This window comes from Gobio gobio (genome assembly GCF_949357685.1).
Source record: "Gobio gobio genome assembly, chromosome: 22".
NCBI lineage: Eukaryota > Metazoa > Chordata > Actinopteri > Cypriniformes > Gobionidae > Gobio > Gobio gobio.
In genome coordinates, this window is record NC_137118.1 from 19,816,229 (window position 1) to 19,838,691 (window position 22,463).

At 36.3% G+C, this 22,463-nt stretch overlaps 2 protein-coding genes across 3 annotated transcripts in view; one reads left to right on the top strand and one right to left on the bottom strand.

The window, feature by feature from the left end:
- cdc37l1 (cell division cycle 37-like 1) lies at window positions 1–15,815 on the top strand. Of its 2 annotated transcripts, XM_079803932.1 has the most exons (8): window positions 1–271; window positions 5,199–5,468; window positions 6,285–6,375; window positions 6,463–6,578; window positions 7,420–7,542; window positions 9,027–9,200; window positions 11,883–11,954; window positions 14,316–15,807. In XM_079803932.1, the coding sequence occupies exons 1-8, from the start codon at window positions 194–196 to the stop codon at window positions 14,427–14,429; spliced, it is 1,038 nt and encodes a 345-aa protein (XP_079660058.1). In that variant the 5' UTR covers window positions 1–193; the 3' UTR covers window positions 14,430–15,807. The 2 variants fall into 2 exon arrangements, with proteins under 2 accessions (XP_079660058.1, XP_079660059.1); XM_079803933.1 differs by lacking the exon at window positions 11,883–11,954 and having other exon boundaries at window positions 9–271; window positions 14,316–15,815.
- Window positions 15,665–22,463, bottom strand: part of ak3 (adenylate kinase 3) — a 13,204-nt gene continuing 6,405 nt past the window's right edge. The window contains exons 4-5 of the mRNA XM_079803934.1: window positions 19,665–19,783; window positions 15,665–17,231 (exon numbers count right to left, since the gene is read on the bottom strand). Of these exons, the coding sequence (XP_079660060.1) occupies window positions 17,114–17,231; window positions 19,665–19,783 (237 nt within the window). The 3' untranslated portion in view covers window positions 15,665–17,113. The remainder of the gene's footprint in view (window positions 17,232–19,664; window positions 19,784–22,463) is intronic.

Here is a 22,463-nt window from a genome sequence, read left to right on the forward strand (position 1 = left end):
GAGAGAGCGCGTCAGCGCACGGAAGTTGTCATAAGGAGCTAAAAAGAGCTGCAGAGTGGACTGCTGATGTTATAGCCTGAAAATAATTCTCGGCTCGCTTACATCCCACCGAATTGCGTGTGCTTTTCGGATAATAAGCTATATAAACGGCAGAACACGTCCCGCGGCTCCAGGACAGAGTTTAAGCAGCGATATGGAGTGGTTTGGAGGCGGAGTGCTCCAAACTGAACAGGACCGAAAGGATAACATGCCCCGCACACACCCACACGAGGTACCTGAGAAAGTTCACTAGTGCTTCATTTATGACCCGATGCCTTTTGATTGTTCTTTAAATCAACGCGAGCTTGCTGTCTCTGTGTGTTTACACTTGAAGCAATGCGGAAATGTGCTCTAAAGTCGTCGTTAGTTTCCGTTAGCTGGATTACTAACGTTAGATGCTGCAGTAAAAGTTTACCGCAGGATGAGAAGGAAAAAGCTGAATCTCAGTAGTGAGCTGACTACCTAGACAGCATTTGTGGGCATCGCATTCATACCGGTCTATCGTGACAGAAATAGTGTTTAGATAGACGGGCATCTGCGATTTGTATTTGTACACGGGGTATTATCTGGATCTTTGACATGAGATCATGAGCCTGTGTTTTCGGTCTCATGTTGACAAGCTTGTTGTTCTGACAGCTGAGGATAATGAGTGCTTTATTATTAGATCCATGAAAACCCCACTTCTGCTTGATGACTCACAGTTGGGTTATTTATCTCTGTAGTAACTACATTGCAACTGCATATTCTTGAGATTGCAATCTCACATAAAAACAGCTTTGACCTATATTAAATCCAACTCAATAATGCACATGCTTTTTTTTTTGTGATAACACTTTAGTTTAGGGTAGGGGTTGTCAAACTGTGATCCGAGGGTTCTAAGCCAAGGGTTCCCCAGAACATTTCAGAGAATAAAAAGACAAAGCAAAAATGGTTGAAGTCTAATAAACATTCTAAATGTTTCTCTCCTTTATTGGTGTGTGCTTTGTATCTTTCTAGTGAGTTTTTCCCACTGTAGTCCCCTTTATCTTGCTCACTGGGGTTGTAAGGCAGTATTCTTAATGCAGTATGTGAGCCGCTTACATACATTTATTGTTACATTTATATATTTTTAATTGATAATATTCGTCTTCAGGTTTATACATCCAACATTAAGTATAGCCAATTTAAGTTTGGAAACTATGTTGTATTTATAATGTCACACTTACTATTTATCTAACAGTTTAAATGTTTTTTTTTTTCATACATACAAATATATAGATGGATTTTAGAAAGGGGTTCCCTCATAAAAGGTTCATCATATTTGGGGGTCCTTAGCGTCATACAGTTTGTAAACCCCTGGTTTAGGGTCCAATTCTCACTATTAACTAGTTGCTTATTAGCATACATATTACTAGGATATTAGGCTGTTTATAAAGCAGATATTAATGCCTTATACTGCATCAAGAGAATAACGTAACGCTTGGTTTTTTAACGTGACGTGGACGTTGTGGTATGACAAGAATGTCTTTGGCAAGAGCTCTTTTCAGTCACTGCATTCTTTTCCTCCTTATTATTTTCTTTTTCCCCTTTGTGTTCCACTGTAACGGTATGAAAAAGGACAACACATACTGTGCATTTGTTGTCTGCTCTCTCATTTTTAATTTACAATATATCCCATGAATAATTCGCTGGAATGCACTAAGAATCTCTCGTTTTTCTCCCCAAATCCTTGCATCTCTTTCCAGGTTTGTTTTAACACGGATGCTTTTCAATCTAATTGTCTCCTCTATTCACTTCTTATCCTTGTAATGTTAGGATGGCGTAGATGAGGCGAAACAAGCGTTGCTCCGTTTCTGTTCATCTGAATGCACAACATGAATGCACTCTGTGTCTATCGACTTTCTACTGTATTTCCCTTATTGGCTAAGCATGTCACAAACAAGTATAAATCGCTATGTATATTACCTTATAAAACAGATTCTCAAGCTATTATATATTTAAACAATATAATGCTGTATTAACATGTGAGCACTCCACAACAATACCAATAAACATAATAAACAAACAAACCGTGCTCAGTGTCTTAATTTCTTCCCTTGTCAATGTTATGTTAAATATTTTCTTCTTTTTTTTTTTATTACCCCCCCCCCCTCCTGTGGTGAGTTTTTAATGTTGTTTATATATATATATGTGGTATTTTTAATATGCTTGAAGACAAACCATGTTCAAATTCATAAGTCAACACCATTGCTGAGTATTTTCTCCTTAAAACTGCAGTGAAAAAAGGTCTGTTCACAAACTACCTTGTAACCAATCACGTCAATGTGCAGACAGGCTTTAGCATATAATTAACTTACGAATGCCCATGCGGCTGTGCGCATTTTACTTTGGGTACAATTTGTGGGTGGCAATTGCTTGCAGAAACTGTCTGTGTTTGCCTCAACAGACATTATCATCATTGAGTTTCAAACCCGCATCAGAAAGTGTTTTCAAGACCCTTCGTAGACGACGATCATGAATCTCTGGCATTTCTCCATAAATGATTGTCATCCATGTATGCTGCTTTACCTTCATGGTCTTTTAAGAGGTTATTCATCTCTCTTTGTAATATCTCGGGTGCACTGGATATTCAGAAAGGAAATAGCGAGAACATTGTTGCACCTGACAACTGAGGGAAGTATATCATCAAGGGTTGGTAGAATGTACCTTTCATGTTCAACTGCTTGGTTTAGAGTGTTTAGGCCTATATTCTAGCCTGGACATTCTTCCTGGGTACAGGCACCATCAGTACGCACCATTAATTTGGCTCCGTAACATATTCGATCACGCCACACTTCACCGTTCTGTCTAGTTCAGCTTTCACCTTAGAATGTACATTAGCGCTATTTTGGACTGATTGTTTTAATGCATTCACTTACATTGGACTGAAAACTTTCCTGGAGTTTAGCGGCTTAACCCTCTGGTGCTCTTCGTTTAGGGATTGCATTGGTTGTCTTCCTGGTCATAAGTGACCGGACACCTACAAATTAAACTGCCTCCACCCCAGTAGAACCAATGCAATTTATTTAGCTTCATTAAAATTTTTTCTTTTTAATTTTGTATTTTGAGATGATTTGATGGTATTTTTTTATATTTATGCAATAATTATGGTCTATGTTTGCCATTGAAAATTATACAAAAATTATTCAAATAAAAAAAAAAAATCATTATTGCAGTATTTCAAGTTAAAATACAGACTAGGCCTTCAAAATAAATTTTTTTGAAGGCAGATTAGTGCCCTATTTGGAATTATTTAAAGGGTTAGTTCAACCAAAAATGAAAATTCTGTCATTAATTACTTACCCTCATGTCGTTCGACACCCGTAAGACCTCCGTTCGTCTTCGGAACACAAATGAAGATATTTTAGTTGAAATCTGATGGCTCTGAAAGGCCTCCATTGGCACAATGCACGGTTCACTCTCAAGACCCTTAAAAGGTACTAAAGACGTCGTTACAAAGTCCATCTCACTACAATGGTACTACAATAACTTTATGAATCGGCGAGAATAGTTTTTGTGCGCAAAAAAACCCCTAAATAACGACTTATATAGTGATGACGATTTCAAAACACGGCCTCATGAAGCTTCGAAGCGTTATGAATCAGTGAGTCGAATCATGATTCGGATCGCGTGTCAAACCGCCAAACTGCTGAAATTTGCCGATCCAAACTGCTCATTCGACTCGCTGATACATAACGCTTCGAAGCTTCATGAGGCCGTGTTTTGAAATCCTTAACCCTTTAAGAAATCATGCAACCATGGGTGTAAGGTCTCTTTGGGACCTCTAGTTGAGAATTCAACACAGTTTTTTTGAACACATTTAATTATTTTTTTGTTGTTGATGGATTTGAATATATATTTAAAAAATCTCAAAGACTATTTATTATAAAGTTTTAGATATTTTTTGTTTTGTTAGAAATATAGATTTTTTTTTCTGTGAATTTGTGTTTTTGCAGATTTCCCATTAATTTCCTATCGTGGTCATTTTTGACCGAAGAGCACAAGTGGGAGTATTTTTTTGTGTGTTAACATCCCTAATGCTAGAAAAGTCACCAAGTTTCATATCATTCTGATGAAGCTGTGATTTTTTTTAAAATTCCAAATGTGGTTCATTGGTTCAGTTTTTCAAAGGTGTGTTTGTATAAGTGCTCTTGATGTGTGTGTGAGTGAATGTGTCAATATCACACTCTTGATGTTTTAGAGTGTCACCCCTTTACTGCTGTGTACTTTTTTTCCGCATTGTGGCCGATTTGTAGATTGTACACACAAATATTCTGGGAATTTTTGTGTTTTTGCCGATTTCCCGTTAATTTCCTATGGTTGGTTCAAAGACAACTTTTTTTTTTTTACGACCAATTATGCTCGAATCATGAACCCAATTATTTTGTGTTTACACATACCTTATGTTAGAAAAGTCACCAAGTTTCATATCATTCCAATGAAGTAGTGATTTTTAAAATTTCAAAACAGAAAATGTTACGGTCAGAAATGACCGAAGAGCACCAGAGGGTTAAAGGGTTAGTTATCCCAAAAATGCCACTCACCCTCATGTTGTTCCAAACCTGTAAGAGTTTTGTTCATCTTCAGAACACATATTAAGATTTTTTTTTATGAAATCCGAGAGCTTTCTGACCCCAAATAGACTGCAATGTTATTACCACTTTCAAGGCCCAGAAAGGTAGTAAAGAGTAAAGACATTGTTAAAATAGTCCATGTGACTACAGTGGTTCAACCAAAATGTTATGAAGCGACAAGAATACTTTTTGTGTGCGAAATAATACATTTTTGGCCGAAATAATACATTTTACATTTAAAAAAAATATTTTTTACTATCCATTTTGATCAGTTTTAATGTGTGATTGATGATTTAAATGATTAATTTATTAAAAATATACTGACCCCAAACATCTAAATGGTAGTGTATAGATATATATTTTAAATTCTTCAACAATTGTAAACGGCTGGAAAATTAAAAAAGAATGGCAACCCTTATGATTAAAAGTTCAGTGCCAGATTTGTAATTATTTGTAATGTTGCTGTCATTGAGGACTGGGTCTGTTGCAAAAACAAAGCAATGTTCTTTATGAATATATGAATTTTCCATGCAGACTAATGATTTTGATCTCTGTGTCCCATCACAGCCCAGTGCGGAGAGCATGGCGTCTCTGTGCCTGAGTCAGCAGCGCTGTGTAAAGGCCTCTATTGCGTCCCAGTGGCAGCTGGCAGAAGCGCAGAACCAGCTCTGCGGTTTGGAGCTTCACAGCTCCGAGTCTGTCGAGCAGGAGCGTGCCCGAGCCCAGGCCTCCTCCGCTGAGCTCTCACAGACCGAACAGGAGTGGAGACATAAAGAGAGGATGCTGGGAAGGAGCCCCACTCTGTGTCCGGAAGCCAGCAGAGACGTATTTGACAAGGTATCTTATATCAAAAGTAATTCCGTGACTTCATGTCATACTTATTTCTGAAGGATCATGTGACACTGAAGGCTATTTAGATTTTATTTATCAAGGCAATTCAGATATAAATTACATTGGTAACACTTTATTTTACAGTGTCCTTGGCCTGTTATACATCTTCTGTGTACTTACTATAGTAATAACAAGAAATTATGAATGAATCTACATTTTAATATATTCAAATAGAAAACGGTTATTTAAATTGTAATATTTCACATTATGAAATATTTGCCCACTCTTTTCCCTATAATGAAGGTGTCAAGTTTTAAAATGGCAGTCCATACAGTATGACTTGTTCATTTCTTTTAAAACATTTTTTTTATTTTATTTCATTTGTTGTAACTACATTAGTTAACTAACAGTGATAAATACTTCTACAGCATTTACTAATCTTAGTTTGTTAATCTCAACATTTACTAAACCATTTTTAAGGTGTATCTGTACATTACTGAATGTACTGTGAACTAACATGAATATGACAATTATTATGAACTAATATTACCGGTTAATAAATGCTGTAAAAATATGTTAGTTCATGTTACTTAATGCATTAACTAATGTTAAGAAATGTGACCTTATTGTAAAGTGTTACTGAAATGATGTACCTCAAAAACTGACCAGAATGCAATATGAGGAATATAATTAATGATCCGTTTGACACAAAAATGTATGTTATTGCCCATTTGTTTTGTGCGCTTTGACAAAATCTGATTTTAACACATTAAGTGTTAGTGTGTAAATTGCTGATGCCTCTTTTCTCGTTTTTTTTCCTAGAGTATCATAAACATTTCACAGTCTTGGCCTATTGAATCAGATCACGAAAAGAACTTCAACCAGCGTAATGACGAACTCTTGAAACATTTTGGTAAGTTACAGGGTTTGTGTTTGATTTGAGGGTTAATGGAGACTGTTGATCTTAATGGAGGTTGTCATCCTTCTTCTGATTGGACAGGTATGTTAAGGAGGTGGGATGATAGTCAACGCTTTCTAGCAGAAAACCACCATCTCATCTGTGAAGAAACAGCCAATTACCTGATCCTGTGGTGCTTCCGTCTGCAGGCAGAGCAAGTGAGTCCTCTCTCTGGCCATGTTCAAATATTAGGATGTAAGTTAACATTTTAAAATGGCACATTTAAAGAAATCTAGTGTTTGATCATGTCTAAATATGTATTCAGATGCAAAACCTAAAAATAAGCAGTAATGATCTGCAATACTTTTTTGAGCAACTAGACTAGATACATGTATATTTATTAAAGAGCCATACAGGCACCAGTGGGTAATGGCATTACAAATGAAAATTATTATTTTTTCAGCCACAAAATAACTCTAATTTGCCTCTTTGCATTGGAATTCTCTATTTTAACCTTAATTACTATACTAATTGTAATATAAATAAGAAAAATATTAGAAGAAAAATATTTTAATTAATTAAATGGTCATTAATGGACCATACTTATTGCACAAGTAGGCCTATTTAGTAGCAAAAGATCTCCTCAAAATATTCAATAAATAAATATTATTAAACTATGGTGTATAATACCGTGACCGTGCGCGCCGCCGGGAGATGAGAGCATGTCGCTTTAACTGTTATGCCACATTAGCGCCAAAACGCTATTTATTGATTGAATTTCGCATTAAAACTTTTTAAAAAAAGCTAAAAGCTTAGACTTTGTTTTTGCAATTTGAGAGCGAGAGACGCGCGTGAGTGACAGTGAGACGGAGGTAGAGCAGGGGAAAAGGAAATTCAGCTGAATGAATACTCTGCATGTTTTAAATAGGGTAAAAAAAAGAAAAGAATAACGCAATACGTGGCGGCCGATGTTGATTCTGTGGCACACCGTCACGAATTAGTCTATGTGTGGGAAACACTGGACCTACCTCTGATACCTATTGTCTGCTTCTTTTGCAGAAAGAGGCCTTAATGGAGCAGGTGGCTCATCAGGCAGTCGTCATGCAGTTTATTCTGGAAATGGCCCAAAACAGTCAGCAAGACCCAAGAGGCTGCTTCCGTCAGTTCTTTCAGAAAGCCAAAGTGAGATTCACATCTGCAGTGTACTGCAGTGCTGCAGACATCTCCTTCAAACGGTTTTACACAAGATTTTACACATCTCTTACTGTACATGAGTTATTTAACCAGAGAGGTGCAACAATAAAGTCCTCAAGGATGTGGAATAATGTGGAACAATTTAGATATCTTAATGTTTTTGAAAGTAGTCTCTTCTGCTCTCCAAGGCTACATTTATTTGATAAAAAAACAGCAATATTGTGAAATATTTTTTACCGTTTTACAGTATTTGAATATATTGTAAAATTGTATTTATTCCTGTGATCAAAGTTGCATTTTCAGCATGTCCCATGATTCTTCAGAAATCATGAGATATGAATATATATGATCGAACATGATGATTTGATGCTCTGTTATTGTAAATTATTATTGGTGCTCAATTATTAACGATGATTCTTATTGTCAATTTTTATATAAAACTTTTTTTCAGGATTCATTGATTAATAGAACTTTCAATGAACAGCATTTATTTTAAATAGAAATAATTTATGACATTATAAATGTGTTTATTGTCTTGAATGATAGTTTCACTGTTTCCACAAAAATATGAAGCAGCACAACTGTTTTCAACATTGATAATAATAAGAAATGTTTCTTGAGCATCAAATCATCATATTAGAATGATTTCTGGAGGATCATGTCACACTGAAGACTGGAGTTATGATGCAGGAAATTTCTTTCAAAATCATTAAAAAATCTTAATTATTCCAAAAGTCAGTGTGAGGCCCTGTTTACACCTGGTATTAAGATGCGTTTTGGTTGATCGAATCACAAGTAGACGCGGGAGACACATTTCCGTTAACACCTGCTTTTTAATCCACTTTCGATCTCTTCTGGTCTGATTTCTTTGAGGGGAGGGTCTATGCGCGGGTAAATGTATGGATTTTTTTTTAGATTTTTCGATCAAATGGATGAAATAAGCTTGCACGATTTATATAGCCTATGAGCGTGTCTGGAGACGATGGAAAAACACACGGAGAGCTGCAGCTTTTGTTTCTGCTCTGATACCGTGACCACTGTGAAAGCAGGAATGGTGAGAGAACATTTTGCTTGGTATGTTTTTCATCTTCAAACCAAACGTATGTCTTCAGCTGTCGAAGTTTAAATCCCATCTGGGTAGCGCGCTTCCCATAATGTTTACGCATTAGGTCAGTATGCTGTCTTTTGTGGCTGTTCGAATGCATTCGACCACATTAGCATCTACACTACGAAAGCAAATGCTAGTGGAAGTGGACAAGCTCAATGTTTTAGACCCCGTCTACACCTGTATTTGTCCAGCATTGTCCACTTGTGGTCCGATTGACCAAAACGCATCTTAATACCACGTGTGAACAAGCAAGGCCTGAGTGTTGTGCAATAATGTCAGTGACCACTAGAGAGAGTCATGACATAACTGACAGCAAACAGCAATAATCATTTCTAATCTTGCTTTGCTCTTCTTTTTTTTTAAGGCAGGGCAGGAGGGATACTTGGACGTCTTCCACACAGAACTCAAAGCCTTTAAGCAGAGAGTTAAAGAGTATACCATGAAATCAAAAGGAGAAACGCCAAACGATGCAGTGCACCAACATACACCGCCAGGCTGTCGTCTCGACCCCAAGGAGGTTTTGGAGTCTTTGCCACCGGTAGGAATGATTATAGCTGTAATTTGCGGGTGGGTCAGGTGGTGGGACATGTTCCCACCACTTTTTGCCACGGTCAATATTGTCCTCACTGCTTTTTGAAATGTACCGTAAACAAATGAAACAGTTGAAACTGTCTCCAGTTGACTAGCAGAGTATTAATTCTGTTCGTTTGTGTCATTAAGAGGCGACGTGATGCTGGAATGTCTTGTTTTTGAAGCCATGCTGTGTTCGTTGCCGCTGTTATCAGTGGTGGAAGGAAACTGTGCTCTCTTGTGACTCGTGCACAGTCTTCACACAGACGAGCTCTTTAAGTTATCGCTAAACGTCGTTGATGAGACTCTTTGTTTGTTCTCCTGAAATTGCAAAAACAAAATGCACACAAACGTGCCCCTGCTCTTTATATACAATTACTGAACAAAAAAAACTACATGAGGGCAGATTAGAACCTGGAACCTCTGACATGATTAGCTCTTTCCCCACCATTGATGGAAATTTCCCACTGTTATGTGGTAGGGGGCGCTATGCCATCTTCTGAGAGCGTACTGAATCTCCTGATCAAAACGCATGCGACACAGATACTGAAACAAGCAATGTCATATGTAATCATATGCATAAGTAAAATAACACGATCATCAGCATTAAACAGCATATTAATCTAAACTGCCTAATGTTACTGAATGAAATGTCGACCCAGGACGAGCTGTATGACTGTGAAACTTTGGTGGTGTTGAAGGACTCAATCTACTCCATCTATGTTTTGATCATCGTTCTGAATCTGATCAGGAGGTAGTCTTTTGACAAAACACAATTTTCTCTGCTTTTATCTTGCATTTTTTAATGAAACTTACCCAAATTCCAAAAAAAAAAGAATGAACTAAGGTAGAATATAATGGGCTTAGTTCTTTCTTTTGATATATTTCATGTTATTCATACAACTAAATATTCTGGGGGCCATTAAACTTTTGTGAAAATTATGCTGGCGTGGAAAGAGTTAACAAAAATTCTACCGCAAGACCATTAGAGCACAGAAATATATTTATTCACTGACATTAATCTCAGGAATAACAATATATTGTATTATAGTAGATGCTAGGATGAAAAAATATCACGTTAAACATGACTTTTACCCATTATACTTTTGAAATTGATTTCTAGACATCGTAATGCTATTTTTTTCTGCAACTGTTATATGTCTACATATGTGATTTATAGCATTGAATTAGATATTCCCACCCACTTTTTAAAACAAAGTTACGCCACTGGGGATAATAATCGAATCTCAGTTTTATGTGCTGTAATCTAATGTTTTGTTAAAAAAAGAAAATTGTCCTCAATGACAGCATGAAGCAACCGAAGCACAGTGAATCAAAATATATTTCATGTTTGATATACAGTTAGATGTTATGTAGAGAAAATAGGTAAGATGTATTGTCACACTTAATCATTCATGTCGCAGCGGGTTAGGACACATCTTGACAATTAAAGCATCCATGTTGAAATGAACATATGTTTGCAATGTTGATCAAAAAACAGTAAAGACATACATTACCTATTTTCTATGTGAATATATTTTAGACTGTAATTTATGTCTTGTAATTTATTTTCAGCATCATTCCTCCAGTCTTCAGTGTCACATGATCCTTCAGAAATCGTTCTAATATGCTGATTTAATGCTCAAGAAACATTTATTATCAATGTTGAAAACAGTGCTGTTTCATATTTTTTGTGAAAACCATGATACCCTTTTCAGGATTATATGATTTATAGAAGTTTAAAAGCGTTTTTTGTAACAATGTAAAAGTCTTTACTGTCACTTTTGATCAATGTAATTTATTTTCCAACTTTTAGAGGGGGGAAGGGGGGTAACACACACAGTTTCTGCCAATCTCATGTTAATCTCGAGTACCTACAGAGTAGTATTGCATCCTTCATATCTCAAAAAGTCTTTAGTTTTATTACTTTTATAAAAGACAGATACGCTGTACCGACTCTTTCTGAAAACAGCCGAGCCCGTGGAGGCCTGCAGTGGGTGGAGCTAAAGAGACAGAAACACACACACCTATGACACATACTCACAGTACAACATGACATTACCCCTGGATAACTTTCGATTCACTATACGTTCGTGTTGTTTACATTCTATGCACTTGCGCACCGAATGCCAACAAAACACAGACATTTGAAGCAGTTTCACTCACCGCCTGCGGTTCCGACTCATGACCGGGAACAAACAAACACACTTGCAGAACTCCGTTGCTGCTCTGGAAAAACAAACTGTATCCACTGTTTCCTTAACGCTGAGTTATTTGGGAAGCTGAACAAGGTTATCTTTCCCTCACAACCAGAAACACACTTCTTTAGTGCTGTAATCCCGAAACCCGAATGAAGCACGTTGATGGGTGCACTCTAGCACTCGCTCATCTGGGAGAAGTGCCCATACAAGGAATTCCACCCATTTTGACGTAATACATGGCCATACTCGAAAAAAAAAAACATTCCAAAACTTGTTTGAATCCGGAAGGAGTGTATTTGGCACAGAAATACTCTGTCTACTTTTGCCCATGTTTAGCATGAGCATCCAACTCTTTAACAGTGTAAATAAGTCAGAATGCACCCCCCCCCCCCCAAATGGTAGTGGTGCTAGTTGCAAACTATAAAATGAGTCAAATGTTGAATTTGCAGGAGCTGAAAACATGCATCCAGATGCAAGATATGCAGATTCTTCAGAATGTGCTGAGCAACATGAACCCACAGGTAACGCAGCAGCATTAAGGCCCGTTCACACCAAGGTCCATAACTATAATGACTTAAAGGGTTAGTTCACCCAAAAATGAACATGATGTAATTTATTACTCACCCTCATAAACACAAATTAAGATATTTTTGTTGAAATCCGAAGGCTCAGTGAGGCCTCCATAGGCATCAAAGTAATTTACACTCTCACGACCCATTAATGTACTAAAAACTTATTTAAACATATTTACTGATTTCAAAACACTGCTTCATGAAGCTTTGGATGGAAACAAATCAGCAAGTCGAATCATGATTTGGATTGCGAGTCAAACTGCTGAAATCACGTGACTTTGGCGCTCCAAACCGCTGAATCGATACGCTGCATGAATAAGCTTCATGAAGCAGTGTTTTGAAATCGGCCATCACTATATAAGTCATTATTTAGTTTTTTTGGCACACAAAAAATATTCTCGTCGCTTTATAATATTAATATTGAACCACTGTACTCACATGGACTGATTTAAATATGTTTTTAGTACATTAATGGATCTTGAGAGTGTAAATTACATTGATGCCTATGCAGGCCTCACTGAGCCATTGGATTTCCACAACAATAACTTCATTTGTGTGCCGAAGATGAACGGAGGTCTCACAGGTGTGGAACGGCATGAGGGTGAGGAATAAATGACATTATTTTCATTTTTTGGGTGAACTAACCCTTTAAGATATAGTTTTAAAAATCATTCTAAATGTAGAAGAATAGCAGAGTCCACACCAAAGCTATAACAATAACAGCACAGAGGAACAATATTGTTGGGATCACTTTCAAATGCTGATAAACAATAAAACATTGTTAATAATCAAAATTATATTGTGTTGGTGAAGAAGCTAATATAGTTATAGATATTATTCTTGGTGTGAATAGCACTTTATGCTGTAAAACATCAGAACATGTCAGACCTGCACAGATGTTCTGATTCAGCTAAATGATTCCAGTTCCTAGATTTATTTATTTTTTTACACTTTTCACCACAGAGCTCACATGCTGTTAACCTCTCACAGACATGCTGTTAAGTCAATGAGAGCCAAAGGACACATGAAGAGTTGCATAACCGCTTTAATCTGTTGTGTTGCCTTCATCAGAACGCAGGCTGACCTATAATCCCTCTTCCTGCCCTGCAGACCTGCATTCACATGGATGTGCAGCAGTTAAAGGGATAGTTCACCCAAATATCAAAATTATGTCATTTATTCACCCTCATTTTGTTCTATTGAGCACAAATCATGTTGCTTATTTTCATTTATTGAAAGTGGATGGGGACTTGGAACTTTCAAACTTATATAAAAGTAAAAGTATAGTTCACCATAAAAGTAGTTCATACGACAACCATAAACTTTGGGGGTCTGTACGATTTAATTATCACAGATTTTATACTTTTATTCGGCAAGAATTCATTAAATTGATCAATAATATATTCATAAGAATTATATTGCAAATAAATGCTGTTCTTTTAAACTTTTCTTTAAAAAATGTCATGGTTTCCACAAAAATATTCATAAGCACAACTTTTTTTTCAACATTGGGGATAATAAGTTTCTTGAGCAGCAAATCAGCATATTAGAATGATTTCTGAAGGATCATGTGACTAAAAGACTGTTTGTCATCTTTTTTTCATCTAAAGGTAAAAGTTTATGCCATTTAAAATTAGTATATTTAGTTTGAAAACATTTCAGAGTAATATAAAAAAAAGTGTAATTTTCATAAATCCAGACTGTTTTGAGCAGTCATGAGTTAGAAGTTAAAAGGAATTCTCATAAATATTGATACAAATATACTATATTTTCTTGCATCACAATGATTTTTGCTGTATTTTGTGTAAAATTTTAGTAATAGGAATTTTAATAAGGAATTTCTCACGTTTTTATTCATAAAAAGGGGGTAAATGTAGCAAAAGCATGGTTAAAACATGGTAACATTCAAATGTGCTCATTCATTCATTAAAAGTTACTGATGAGATACAATATCGTTTTAGTTGAAAAATATTAAGCTATGACAGTTGTTTTAATGCATTACAAGAGTTAAACGGATAGTTCACCCAAAAATGAAAATTCTGTCATTTCACTCAAGTTGTTTCAAATCTATATAGATTTATTTCTTCTGCAAATACTATGGAAGTCATCAACTGTTTGGTTATCCACATTCTTCAAAATGTCAGAACTGAAAGAACTGTATACAGATTTAGAGCAACTTGAGGGCGAGTAAATGATGACAGAATTTTCATTTTTGGGTGAACTATCCCTTTAAGTGTACAGCAGACTGGTCTCTGTGCTGCAAGTTATAATTTTTATTTTATTTTATATCCTCTTTCTCAATCATCACAGGTGGCAGAATACCACGTGAAGCGTTGCTTGGAGGCAGGACTCTGGACGAATATACCACGAGCCTCCAAAGAGGAGAGTTCAGAAACGGACGAGTGGAGAATGATGGAGACCTAGCAGTGAAAACGTGGTCAATCCCTGACAAACCTTCAGTAGGAAAACGGCTTTGGGTCGGAGGACAGGAAGAACAAGGGCTGTGCTCAAAGACTTTTGTTTTGTATCCGTGCCTGAACGTGTGCTGCACTTTATATTTGTTTAATAGAGAAAGTATTTTAAAAAAAAGACAGGAAACTGTATTTTGAGGCACTTATGTGCAGATTTTGTTACGTTTCTTTTGCTAACTTCTCGTCAATCTGTTTTAGCAGTTTGAAAAAATGTTTAGGAAAGTGGCACAAGCAAGAGTGCAAAGGAAAAACTCCAACATTTCGGCATAGTTTAAACCTTTTTTGTCGTGAATTGGTTTTAAATCAACAAGATCAGTGATATTTGAGAAGCCGTTTGCTGTCGTCTTTTTGTTCGAGCATCCCCACCTTTGGATTGTAATCTACAAAGTCCACTGCACATTGAACTCTAGCTGCTATCTGGGAATTGTTTCATGTGTCATGTGTGCATGAACGCGGCAGATAACAGTCGGCTTCCTGCAGATAGAGAAACGACACTGAGGCGGAGCAGGACCACCCACTTTGCTGTCCTATTGAGACAAGTCATTTGCAGATCAAACTCTACGACTTAAATACCAGCAATGTAATGTTGTTTCAAAATCGGATACTCAAGGCACTTGGCCATTGGGTTTGATTAGACGTCAAATGTAAAAAAAAACGGCAAATGTCTAAGTGATATTTTGTCTAAAGTTTGTCATTATTTTCTCAACCTCATGTCGTTCCGAACCTGTATGACTTATTTTCCTCTGTGGAACATAGAAGAAGATATTTTGAATTTATTTTATTGTATGTTTTATTCATGAAAGTCTTCATTATACGAGCAAAACCCAGAAACATTCTTCTAAATATGCGTTTTGCGTTCTACACAGAAGACAGCAAGTCATACATGTTTGAAACTACATGATGGTGTGTACAACGACTTTTTTGGGTGAATTATCCTTCAGAAAATGATTTTGAGAGCTTTCCCTCACCATCACTTTAGGAAACTGACTTCTATTCATTGTAATAATTGCATTGAAAGCCTGCAGATGCTGTTTGCGTATCCCATCCGGCCAGTTTGCTTTGCTTGTATTGCACACAACAACATTTACAGCAAACCTAGGATTTGTGTAAGAATAAATGTGGTGATATTGTGCAAGTCTTTACGATCAGATCAAACAAACTGAATTAAATCTTTAGACCCACAGTATTGCTGACTGCTTGAAATGTTTTATTTCACTGTGACTTTTCACTGTTATTAAAATGTCATTTGAGCACTTTATAAATGTTTTGCTAGCTCTCTGTGTGAGGGATTCACGTCTGATTACATGCGCGCAATAAACTGATTTATTTAGAAATTTTTACAACAATTATCTTTTTTTGATTGACAAAGCGAGCTTAGTGGGTTGTACTATGAAAGTAGGATAATGCATGCCTCTTCTGGCACGTCCACTCAACAAAAGGAACATAAGGCATCGGCCGTAAAAGTTTATATATTTATGGTGTTGTAAGAACACAAACGTGGGAGATAGTGATTGAGAAAAAACTGGATTCATTATTGGTTACATTTGATAAGAAAATTGTCATAATTTCCTTTTTATTGTTATTATTTTCCTTAAGCCTACTCAGTGAATCTTTTTGTACACAATATATATTGTAAACAGTGTGATTATATACATCAAAATCTAGAGCTTCACCACCAAAACAAGCTAAAAAGAGTCAAGCTTTACTGTTTATTGCTGGACTGCTTTCTGAAATGACATCCATTACATTTAATAATTTATCCATTATTCAGTAGCAGGGTTTTCAGTTACTACAAATTATACAGTGATTCGCAAACTGCCATTAAATGCATAAACAAGTGAATTAATACCACACAATAGTGTTTTATCAATACACAAGTACTTATAAAACATCCTTTTCTGATATTTTGATCACATAAAATGTATTGTATTATACAAACCTTTCGTAATTAAAAAACATTATTTTGTATATGCTAAAAAATATTAACTCTGTTAACAGTATTAATTGAATCTACAATTAAAGGGATAACAGAACAAAGTATACAGTGTATACAGGTTTGGAACAACTTGAGGGTGAGCAAATAATGATAGAATTTTCATTTTTGGCTGAACTATCCCTTTAAACATTGCTATGCAATCATTAGACTAACTAAGGCCACAGTGGTTCACAAAATGGGCGGTACAGGTCTGAAAAATCAGGTTTAGAATCATATTTGCATCTTACATTCATCTTTTTAAATACTTCTCTAGTATGACATTTCAATAACATTAAAATGCTGTTGTGGATAATAAACAGGAATGTTTTGGAGCTGTCACGTCTACATTTTGCAGCCCCTTCAGTTAAAAGAAAAACGTTCTTAAAGGTTGAGCACTTCTAAGTGGGAAGCGTCAACTATTAATTTCAGCATGCCTACCGCTACGAACACTCGAAGCTAGTTTGTTTGCTTAAGATGGGAGCGCTAGTGCTCAGAAGACTAGTTTGACCATAAACCTATAGTTTGCCACTAACTTGATATAAAACCAGATGGCGACATTAAAGGCTTCAGCGAATACAGTAGACTGCTTAAGGCCACATAGGTGCTTTGTCCTTGCTTCAGACAGTGTAGTTGTTGTAAAAGTCCTAAAGGTTGTTGTAGAATCACGCTTTTCCCATAGCCTGCTGGGTTCCTGGGATTTTCCTGGTCAGGAAGGCATGCACGTGAGGCCATATCTTGTTGGTTTCAGTTCCTGAGAATGTCTCCAACACTCCTTTACTCCTGTTAAAGGAAATCATAATGGCTTAGAACACCCTCAGTCCAGCTTAAAGGAATAGCTCATCCTCAGTATCATCACAAAATGATTTTCCTCCTTTGTCCAGACACTGGAGAACCAATGACCATTGATGTAATGCAGGGTTTCCTAAACTGCAGGGGTTTCTTGAGTCGATGAAAAGCTAATAATTATATCGAATGTACAATAAAATAAAAGGGCTGCACGATAACTGATATGATTCACTGTATTCGCCATCTCAGGAACGCAACATGTGATAGGTTTACTATTTACACATTCTCATAATTTCCAACATTTTTGTGGGCAGACGTTTATAATATTTCACCAGTATTGGGCAAAAATAAAAGCTAGAAGAATTTAAATATTTAAAGCCTGAGGGTTTGAAAGTGATGTTTTCAAGACATAAATATTGGTATTGTAACTTGAGTAAAATCAACCAATTAATCAAACTTTATTTATAAAGCACTTTAAAACAACCGAAGTGGACCAGAGTGCTGTACAGCAAAAAATCCAAACTCATAATACATCAAATACAAATAAAACAGATTCGAGACAAACCGCAATACCATAGAAACAATCAAATAAAGCAAAATGTCAACGTCAGGAGGCCAAGGAGTAAAAGTGGGTTTAGAGACGCAGTTTAAAAACAGACAGCGAAGAGGCCTGTCTAATGGGTAGTGGCAGATCATTCCACAGTTTAGGAGCTGCCACAGCAAAGGCACGGTCCCCTCTGAGCTTACGCTTTGTTTTTGGGCACATTCAGAAGCAGTTGATCAGCTGACCTGAGAGAATGGGTGGGTGTATAAGGGTGTATGTAGGGTGGGGCAAGACCATTCAGGGATTTGAAAACAAATAAAAGATTTTTGAAATGGATCCTAAAATGTACGGGCAGCCAGTGGAGTGAGACTAAAATGGGTGAAATGTGCTCGTGTAAATTAAATTATTAATATCAAATATTCATTTTATTCAACAGTAATATATGTCTGACTTCATTTTTATAATCAGAGTTAAACAATACAAATAATAATCACAATACAGTGTTAAAAAAATGTGTCGCAATTAGCAATCACAATTTCTTTTTTTAGATAACTCGAATATCCAAGTTGACTAAACTTCAAGTTTTAAGGCAGCATGAACAATTACTTTGAAACAATATTTTTATTGTGATAACATGAATTATTATTCTTATCCAATTTGATTAGGTTCCTAAAACACCTCTGTAAAAAAAGTATATGGACTGAGACACATTCAGAACAAAACAAAAGAAGTTTGAGTCCAGTTTTAAAGCTCTACAATAAAGTCAATACATTTTATCTATTTATTTTAAATATTCATGTGACCATTACCCAACATCAGAGAACTGTGGACATGTGAATGTGTCGTTAAATTAATGAAATATTAACTTAAAATCTCAAGTATATCAAGTTAATATTTTACTTCTATGGGTTTCGGCTGACAAAAATGTTTTATGAACCCCTGATGACATCAAACCAGGTGCAACATACTTCGATTTGAATGTACAAGAACTTAAATGAGATTTGAGGAAGATTTTCCGCAAGTAGCTTAAATTTCCGTTCTCATATGTACATTTTTCAAGTATCTGTACTTCTGTTTTTTAAAATACTTTTTACTCTACTACATTTCCTAAAACACGTTATTTTGAACTGAAGAAATGGTCACCAGACCCAGGAACTGTGTCTGGTGTCAGATTTGCGAACAAGCTGATTCTTTTCAATTAACCTGTTAAACTGGTTCACAAATTGCACTGAATGATTCATTCGCAAATTGGATCAGATGGCAGCTGTTCTTGAGTCAACAACTCAATGATTCAAATGATCCGGTCAGAGCGAGTCTCCAGTTAACAATTCACTGAATTCACAAGTCTGACTGAAAATGAGCCAAGAACTAGAGATTACGCAACTACTCAATTTGTGCACTTTGTCCACCACTGCTTAAATGGCCTCTGAAGATTTAAAAAATGTTGCTTACAATATGTACTACTTTTGTGAGGGTTTTTTGTGCTTTTTGGAGCTCATCAGTATGGAAGCTTGTTTCTTCCACTGAGTTCTGACTTTATATCTTGCAAATCTGACTTTTTAACACGCAATTGATACTTTATATCTCACAGTCACAAAGTCAGATTTGCGATTGTGAGATAAAAAGTCACAATTATCTTTTCAAATGTTTTATTCTGTGGTGGAAACAAGCTTCAGCCACACTTTTATTGTATGGATAAGAGTAGCATGAACATTCTGCTAAATATCTTCTTTTTGGTTCGATATAAGCAATAAATTCATACAGGGTGAACTATTCCTTTAAATATTCCTGTCTGCTGTGTGTTTTACTGCATCGTTTCATTCAGCATAAATCATAAAGAAAACACATATCAGCTTCAAAGTGCTGCGGTTTCTGTACAGTACCTGTAATACTCTAAAACAGGTTGTGTCTGTCTCTCATAGTCCTTTAGTCTCCTGGACACAGTTTCGGGACTGTCGTCGTCTCTCTGGACCAGCGGTTCTCCTGTGACATCATCAAGACCCTGTGCACAATAGAGACCGATGATTAGGCCCTTTAGGCATATATGACATAACTGCAGACCTCCACAACAAAGACCCAGCTTTACTTAAGTGCCAAAACTTTAAAACATGTTATAAACACCAAATTAAAGCTACCATTCCTAAAGAATTCTTGTATTGAAACAGTCAACAAACCATGGCAGGCGTTGACAAAATCCAAAGCTGAATCGAGGTGACCTTCAGACACACAGGTTCGTGTTGACATAAGTTTGAAACTGTATTTGAGCAACACTGGCAAACACTGTTTCACACTTGGCTTGTTCTGTATGAGTTTAAAACGCACTGAATTGCTGTCTTGAGGTTTGTTATTTGAAATGATTGCCAAGATGACCAAAATGATCAAATGTAAATGTTTCTCCGATCAAATTTTAACCGGTCCAATCAGCGAGCAGAGGGAGTGGCTGAGAACAATGACGTTGACGTCGTGCCCTAGTTTGAGATGACATGCGTCACGACCAAACGTTAGCGATTGGTTATGGCAGATCCAGAGTGGCTCTGGGCAGATCCAATAGTTTCAAACTTCAACAGAGTACCCGCATTAAAGGAAGTAAACGCTTGTCAATGGAGAGTGGCCAGACTCTCAGTACGAATGAAATGTACGAGATTCTGGTAGGACCAGGCTATTGTGGCCGTAGACAAAATACATTATTTTAGGCTTATTACTCATTATTTTTTCAGTTTTACTTTTCTAAATCTCATTCCCCGTATAAGTTTTTTCTTTTCTTTTAAAGTATAGCAGTAACTGTTCAAGCAACATTTAAGCACATTTTCTGTCCTTGTGATTCCTCTTTTTTTCTCTGAGAGTGTTTAATTATTTTACAGGAACTCCACAACTTCCTCAGCGTGCTCCAGTTTTATTGCAGGGAGGAGAGCAAAGTTCCTTAGTAAACAGATGCATTCTTATCTGTCTTGAGCCCCAGGTTGTGAAATACCATGACTTGCTTTTACCACAAGAACAACTTTAACACATATTTATATCCAATGCTCCATGTTTTCTTTTCACACTTTAGATTAGGGTGCAATTCTCACTATTAACTAGTTGCTTATTACCATGAATATTACTAGGATATTGGCTGCTTATTAGTACTTATAAAGCACATATTAATGCCTTATTCTGTTTGACCATATTCTACATCTCTTAATCCAACCCAACACCTAAACATAAAGGGGTAGTTCACCCAAAATGAAAATTCTGTCACCATTTACTCAAGAGATCTGCTTGGTTGCAAACATTCTTTCAAATATCTTCTTTTGTGTTCAGCAAAACAGGTTTGGAACTTGAGGGTGAGTAAATGGTGACAGAATTTTCATTTTGGGTGAACTACCCCTGTATGTTTAGGTATTGAAGAAAGAAATGTATACAGGTTTGGAACAATTTGAGGGTGACTAAATGATGACAGAATCTCACAAATTCTTTAAACAAGACAAATTAAATGAAATAAATTGTAATATAAATTTATATTGTATATTATACAGAAACTGTATCTATGTATTATCCCTTGTGAAAAGAAAGTGTGCTTAATTGTGCACTTCAAATCTAAATATTTTTAAGTATATATATATATATATATTATGTACTTGCAGATAATATAATATTTATGCAAAACAAGGCCACTTAAGTGTACTTAAAAGTGCTATAAACGATTCACGCGTTTTTTGTCACATACAGCAAACATCTCCTCACTGTCCGCTAGCTGCCTGTCCCCTGAACACACTTTAAAAAAATGTGGTCTCTGTAGTCAGCACAAGCTCCACAAACGGCAACAAAAACAAACTTGGGCAGTCCGGACAACGAAACATAATAAACAGTGCTCCAGCCAATAACCGACAAGAATGATTTGGGGGTGGAGGTTCGGGGTTAGTGCGCGTGCACATGAAGGGAGGTGTGTAGAAGAGAGAAACATAAAGAGGGAAGTTCGAATTATATGATTTTGATATGGCCGACACACGACCAGAGAGACAACGTTCTGATGAACAACTTGCAACGAAAAGGGAAAAGGAGAAGGAACGGGCAAAGTCCCGAATTTACAATGGAAAAGCCTTCGAAAGGCGAGAACTAGCCTCTGTTTTGTTTGACAACACTTCGAACGTCAACAAGAAGTTACTCCACCCAGGATCGCTTAGAGCACCTTTAAAGAGGGCACACAATCATGACTGTTTCTGGTAACACTTTATTTTATTGTCCTTGTTACATGTACTTACCATAGTAATAACCGTAAATGATGCATAATTACATGCAACTAACCCTCAACCAAACCCTAATCCTACCCTAACCCTATAGTAAGTACATGTTGTCAATTAATATTACTCAGTACTTAAATATATAATTACACTGTAACAATGACACCGTAAAATAAAGTGTAACCCCGTTTCTTAACACACTTACTGAAAGAAATGTCGACCCAGGATGAGCTATAGGACTGTGAAGCTTTGGGGGTGATGATGGACTCGATCTACTCCATCTGTGTTTTCATCTTTCTGACTCCCATCTGTATGTAGTCTTTAACAAAAACGTGATTTTCTTAGCTTTATGCTCAAAATGTAGCTTTTTTTTTCATTAAACTTACCCACATTCCAGTGTTGATAAAAATATTTGATATATTCCATGTTCAGATATTCACACAAGATATCCTGTGGGCCATG